At 51.0% G+C, this 6,549-nt stretch overlaps 1 protein-coding gene across 2 annotated transcripts; it reads right to left on the reverse strand.

Moving 5' to 3' along the window:
• Positions 1–724: 724 nt before the first annotated feature.
• Positions 725–5,738, reverse strand: LOC133515272 (tumor necrosis factor receptor superfamily member 9-like). 2 transcript variants are annotated; one of them, XM_061847672.1, is made up of 7 exons: positions 3,376–5,738; positions 2,571–2,690; positions 2,356–2,493; positions 2,193–2,265; positions 2,034–2,128; positions 1,798–1,872; positions 725–1,200 (listed from the first exon to the last, which is right to left on the reverse strand). In XM_061847672.1, the coding sequence occupies exons 1-7, from the start codon at positions 3,515–3,517 to the stop codon at positions 1,064–1,066; spliced, it is 780 nt and encodes a 259-aa protein (XP_061703656.1). In that variant the 5' UTR covers positions 3,518–5,738; the 3' UTR covers positions 725–1,063. The 2 variants fall into 2 exon arrangements, with proteins under 2 accessions (XP_061703656.1, XP_061703646.1); XM_061847662.1 differs by having other exon boundaries at positions 1,798–1,962; positions 3,376–5,183.
• Positions 5,739–6,549: the final 811 nt, after the last annotated feature.

Raw genomic sequence — 6,549 nt, forward strand, 5'->3', positions numbered from 1 at the left:
CCACAGCTGGCCCGCCACTTTTTTTTTATTTTGTGGCCTTTCTTAACAGATGAATTTGACGTTTTCATCTGAGCAAAACATGTCCCAAAACCATTTTTGTCCATATGCTACAATATATTTTTCCCTCAAATCCCTTTTTAATGTAAATTGAAAACTTGTCCCTCTTTTGTATGACTTTTAATTTTAAAGGAAGTTTAAGAATATCAATAGTGAAATGGACCAAGTGTGTCTAATAATCAGGTGATTGTAGAGAAGGGAAGGAAATTGTGACCCAAACAAACCATGAATCATAACTTTGATGGAGCATGTGATTCAAATGAGGTTTACACCTTTTATTTTTAGGCGGACCATTAAAAAAAATGAAAGACTCCCCAGTTGAAGCAAAGGTTTATTAGATCATAATTACTTGAAAAGCAATAGTCAAAAAGCAGAAGCTCATAGAATGACGTGTAAGAGTTGTCTTTTGTTTCCTACGTGGGCCATCTTGTAAATATTCCATTTGTGCGCAAAGGTCAAACGGCAGACAAAAACAAAAGTAAGGCGCAGGCGTCCGATTTGAGCCGTGACGCGGTACGTTGACGCGTCACCCGCAGACGTTCTCGGCTAGAACTGGATGACTCGGATGGAACCGACCACCAAGTCTGCCTCTCATCGCGTCGCCGATCTCGCTCCAGCTCGGGCGCCAAACCGCAAGACAAAGACTCGTCTCATTCAGACGTTTGGACTGGTGCGAGCGAGTCCCGGCTTGCGCGCGGATCGTTACGCCCGTCGTGTCCCCGCCACAAGCGCAACCTTCCCGAATCAAGCATGAACATTTCAAAAGAAACAAAAAAGAAGCAGCCAAGATAAAGCAAAACAATTGCGGTTAAAGTTCACGGCGGAAACGCAAAGAGTGACGCCGTTGAGCTGGTGCCACTGCAATGACGGAGCCGCGTCAGGGACCGGACCGGAATCCGGTCCGCGTCACAGGACTCCGGACGCCGGAGGACATCGGCGCACCTTTTGTGCGAAGGCCGCCGCCCACAAAAAAAGATCCTGGTCTTTGTTTTTTTTTTTTTTGCTTTCAGGCCACAAGTTGATCCCGCGACGACTCTTTGGAGGTTAAAGAATCCGAGCTGCCGCCGCCGCCGCCGCCGCCCCCCTGCTCTTCCTGGGCTTCGTCGAAACTGCATTCAATGGCGATCAACGTCCTCGGATCATCTGGACAAGAAGAAGACACAAATGGAGACGTCAAACACGCCGGTTGGATGGCTCACGTTTCAATTGGAACTTGTCGAGCTGTCAAAATCTTTTGCCACACTTGTCAAAGCAATCATGACAAATTGCAGCGTGGTAAACATGTTGCCGTTCTCCACATGAACACGACTGTAGCTAATATTTTGATCTGGGCTTTCTTGGCATTTGCGTATTATTGCCACCGAGGAAACCAATGTCAATTGACGGTAGCACAAAAAGTTGCTCAAGATAGGCCGAGGCTAGGTCAGGGTCACGCCTGCTTTTCTTTCTGTTTTTCCTCAGGCACGGTGGTTTCTGGAAAATCCAAATTGAGGCGCAAAATCGGTCCAGAGATGACAGGATCTATTTTTTTTGGTTTGTTTTGAAGCGGTTGACGTTTACCATGTCCTGGATTACTGTCGAGTCACAATGACTCTTGTCGCAAATATGATAAATGGAATCAAGATATCGCACAGAAAGATCGACATTTGGCCCACTTCGATTCTCATCTCAGATGGTTCTGAAACATTTTCATAGATTAACTGACCCATTCCATTATTTGGCTCCAACTGAGCAAAATACCTGTAGCGGTCCTGATTATTGGCGGTTTGATGATTTTCTCTTTCTTCTTCTTTTTTCTCTTCATACGGCAGAGAGTTATGAAGAGAAAAATGCATAAAGCCAAAAGGCAAACGCACAGGAAGGCCGACAAGGCCAACGGCCACGCGGATTTCGTGGGATGGGATTCTGAAAGACACAAGCGGATGCTCAAGTCAAATGTTATTTTTATTTGAATGAACCAGAAGAAGAAATCTTACCGGGCTTTTTCAGAATGCTGCGTGAAACGTTGACGCACTTATTGTCGGCGAAGGCGTCGCCGCTGGCCACAATCATTTGATCTGGACCGGGACACCTTGCAGAGAGAAATCGTAAACCGAGCGCCAGACGACGGTTTGGCGGATTTGACGGCTTCTCACTTGCTTCGCCGGGGTTTACACTTTTGGTGGATTTGATCGTTGAAGGTTCCGTTCGCACACGGTCTGCAGGAACCTGGGGGGGGGGGGGGGGGGCGACTTTCCAGATCATCACGTTGCAACGACAGCACGTGAATGTTCCGCGTGAGGACGGTTCCGAGCTTACGATTGTCAGAAGGCTCCTCGCCCGGTCCGCATTTCTCACGGCAGAACGTGCAGCGCTCGTCGCCGCACGCGAGTCCGTCTTTGCAGCCGCACCGCGTGTCCGTCGTGGCTGTGCATCGCCTCAGCAGAACCTGCGCGCCTGCGCAGAACCGGCAAAGGGAAATCCAGTCCGCGGGCCGACTGGGGGTCGGGTGGGGGTATTTCGGGGGCACTGACCTTCGCACTGGGTGCACCTGGAACACTTGTAGTCATTGGGGTTCTGCGTGAACGTTTTGCCCTCACAAGGAGTGCAAAGATCTCGTGGGTCCGGGCCACAGTCAGAGACCAGCCGGTTGCCTGCAAAGAAAAGAATTACAGCAACAAGGTCGTCTCCAATTGGGCCGGCCGGCTTGGCTTCGAAACACAGTAGTCCCGTCCCCCCCCCCCTACCCCCAAAAAAAAGAAGAAGTAGAAGTGAATCAAGTACAAGAGCGCTTGACTTTCTTGGAGAGTTGAGTGAAAATGGAGAAGACATTTACTATGCTTGGGAAATTGGGTGACTTTTTTTTTTTTGGGTGCAGTACATTTTTGAAATGACGAGTCCGAGGACTGAGTCACTTGTCAGTTTGATGACACAGGCAAATAAGTGCTGTTTAGGGGGGGGGGGGGGGGAATCACCACAACCTTTTGGTTGGTTCGTTCGTTTGTTTGCCAAAATCTGGCTGGGAAGGAAGACGCTCAAGGCGAGATCCGGACGGACTTCGCAGGAAACGGGACTTGCGCTAGAGATGAACTCGGACGGGATGGATGACCTGAACAAAGAGTTCCTGCTCCGGTCCCGCTTTCGTGCTCGTAACCACCGAAACTCGCAGCAGATTGTTGTTTTCTTTGTTTTGTTTTTGTTTTGCGGCGAGCTAAACCAGAATCCTCCAAGGGTTCGAGTGACTTCATTGACGTAAACACAATCTTCAAAAAAAAAACCCAAGAAAGAACGACAAGAAGAAGAAAAGCCAGAAGGCGGTTTTAAGCCGTCGGGACTCACCCGGGTGACATTCCACGCAGCACACGTCCCCGAGCCGCCCTGGCGTGGTCGCGACGACCCACCTCCTGCAGCCCCTGCTCGCCTCCTGCAGGCCGTCCACGGAACTTCCCGACAGCAGCAGCAGGAGCAAAACGGCGGCCATGACGCGCTCGCGCCGGCGGGCGACAAATGCGGGAAGTCTTCCGCGGTGGGTGGAAAGAAAAACAAAACGAAAAAGAGACAAACAGGCGTCTGCCTCTGTCGGCCTCGTTTCGTGTGTGGTGGGGGTGACAAAGATGAGAGTCTTATTCGGCCCCCTTCACTTGCTTTCTCTCTCTCTCTCTCTCTCTCTTTTCAAGAGGAGGGACTTAGCGGTCCAAAGAAGGTACCGGGCGGGCCCCCACTGACTGATTCTGATTGACATTTCATTTGAATCCTTCTGACCTTTCACGGGCTAAACGTCAAAGTTCATCACAGCTACTGTGGGCACATCTATTTGACTTTCATTGAGCTCACTGGATAATCCATCGCTCCGTTATGTGAGCCGCTTATCCTCACGAGGGTCGCGGGACTGCCCGAGCCCATCCCGGCTATCTCCGGGCAGGGGGCCGGTACGCCCTGAACCGGTCCCCAGTCAATCGCGGGGCACATCGAGACAGACGAGTAAGTCACAATCACATTTTTAGCATGTGGGAGGAAAGCCACCAGGCAAAAGTCACACAGGCGGGACCGGGATTCCCACCCGTGTCCTCAGAACCGTGAGGCAGACGCCCTAACCCACAGTGTCGCAGTGCTGAAACAGTCATTCTTCAGAGAGCAAAAATAATCGGCTCTGTGCGAGTTGTGACTTGTGTCTGTCTGCATGTGTTGTTGCACCGGTTGTGTTCAAACATCAGTCGGGATCAGGGCGCGTCTTTGTCCTCGTTGGCCTACAGATTCAGTCTTTGTGTCTTTCTGCGTCTCTACTACACTGCCGCCGAGTGGCCAAGACGCACACACCAGATGGAGCAGCGCGGTCCGTTGAACGGATGCAAAAAAATCTTCATATTCCACTGAAATTTGTCATTCCAATCACAACGCAAGCGTGGAGCGTGTTCGCTCGGCAGCCGCATCCGTACCAGCGAAGGATCTCCTCCCGCCCCGTACGGGATTCGCGCCCTTGATACTTTCGCAGCGACGGACCAGATTTGTTTCAAAATTGACACATTTAGTCGGGGGCCACGCGTGACAACAGTAAACAATGAAGCAAAAGTAATCGCTGATAGTTTGAAGATGATCTGAATATTTTGCCAGCTTGTCAGGATTCGACGTCGACTTCAAAAGGCCAAACCAGCGGCGCTCTCGGCACAAAGTGTCGCGAACAATAACCGCCGACTTGACCTCGAGGTCCGCTCAAAAGGGGTCGTAATATTTCCCGGTTGAAAGGTGACAAACTAACCTGAGCGTTGTGAGTTTGGAACTCGCCCGGACAAAGAGACACTTTTGGAATTTTCTCGGGGGAACAAAGCAATACGAAAATAAACAAACTCCAAATCATCTGGACGGTTGCCCTGCATGGAAGTGCGGATTGAAAGGAAAACTGAAAATCGAGGTTAGCGAAAAGCCTTCCGGCGGCAACTTCCCATTCCGAGGCGGCTCATTTTCATATCCCTTCTCAGAACTTCATCCCGGTGACTCAGCACTTTCCCGCTCTTCTCGGGTTCCCGCTTTCGTCAGCCTTGAAATTCCACTTGTTGTTTTGGTTCTTGTTCCAACCGGCCCCGGATGACGCCTGGCAAGGGCCTCAAAATCAAGTAACGAGAGCGCCGCCGATCCGCTTTCGGGTCATTACGGAAGTAGAAGAAAGTCAATTTGATCTGTCGACTGCGTCGCTGTGGGAAGGATTTCTTTCAAGCGCCGGTGAAAAAGTGGCGGAACGGAGCCGGCGGCGGGTGGGGATGCGCCACATCTGGACCCAAAGGCGGACTTGAGCACCAGATGGGAGCGTTTGACATGAGAAGGCAAACGTCTAGTCCGTTGTACGTAAACCCAAATTGGAGTCAAATGAGCCTGAAACTTGAAAAGGAGGAAAGAGCGTGTCTGCCGGGCTTCTTTTAAGAACCCGACAACGAAAAGTTGACTTCAGAACATTTGCCTTGTTATTCTCGCCACTTGAACTTTTGTTCATGTTGCTGGGCAATATCAGAACTTTTTGTCAAGTCGACATTACAGCGGTGCCCTGCGATCGGCCGCCGACCGGTCGAGGGTCTACCCCACCCGCCGGCACTCTGGCGACCCTTGTGAGGATAAGAAAGAGGATGGATGGATATTAAGAGTGTTGCTTTCATGTGGGGGAGGGCACACATGACATTTCCTCAGTATTTTTTTTAAAAAGAGTTCTCTGAACGGGTACAATGTGCGGCCACCTCAGAACCGAATTCTGTCACCGTGACAAGCGGATGACTCAGCGGCGGCGTTAAATGTCACGCGTTCACCTCGGGGTGGCTGAAAACTTGAAAATTTCCCACCTGACGTCATGTTTTGCCACCTCCGCGGTGGAGCGGACTTTCCGTTGGGAACCCTTCCCTTGGGAAAATTGGGGGATTGTCACGTTGAGATGGTTCTCGGTCTCCCCCCCCCCTAAACTTCAAGGCCACCGAAGCCAGCCACAGGGCAAAGACCGCATCATCCACTTTGCGTTGGGACGTCATCGAGACGAGTCGGCACTTTTGAGCGATGGGGGCGGGGGGCTGCTCATTTCCTTCCGGTGGGGGTATGTGCGAGCATTTTGTTCTTTCCATTTATGATGAAGGGGGTGCGGGGGTCGCGTGTGTTCCAAAAGCGGCCCACTGGGAAAGTACACGCCGGCGTGGGCCTGTCACGTTTGAAGTCGCACATCACGACTCGGGGGATTAACGTTGCCATCAGATAAGCGCTCACATTTCAACGAAACGCTTGAACCCTCGTGACTGTGCAACTTTTCTCTGCGGGGGCCGGCGGTTCATCGGGGGGGGGGTCACAATCAGCCACAAGCGCCAACATAGAGACTTTTAATCATATATATCAGACATTTCTATGTACAGTTCAAGAGAATGTTCTGATTTGCAAACCAGTGTTTGTTACCGTTGGGAGCAAGAGACAACTTGGAAAAGTGCTCAGAACATTTTCATTTTTTTTTGGGGGGGGGGGGGGGGGGCTCTGCTCTGCCAAATGTCA

The sequence above is a fragment of the Syngnathoides biaculeatus genome, chromosome 2 (genome assembly GCF_019802595.1).
Source record: "Syngnathoides biaculeatus isolate LvHL_M chromosome 2, ASM1980259v1, whole genome shotgun sequence".
Taxonomy (NCBI): domain Eukaryota; kingdom Metazoa; phylum Chordata; class Actinopteri; order Syngnathiformes; family Syngnathidae; genus Syngnathoides; species Syngnathoides biaculeatus.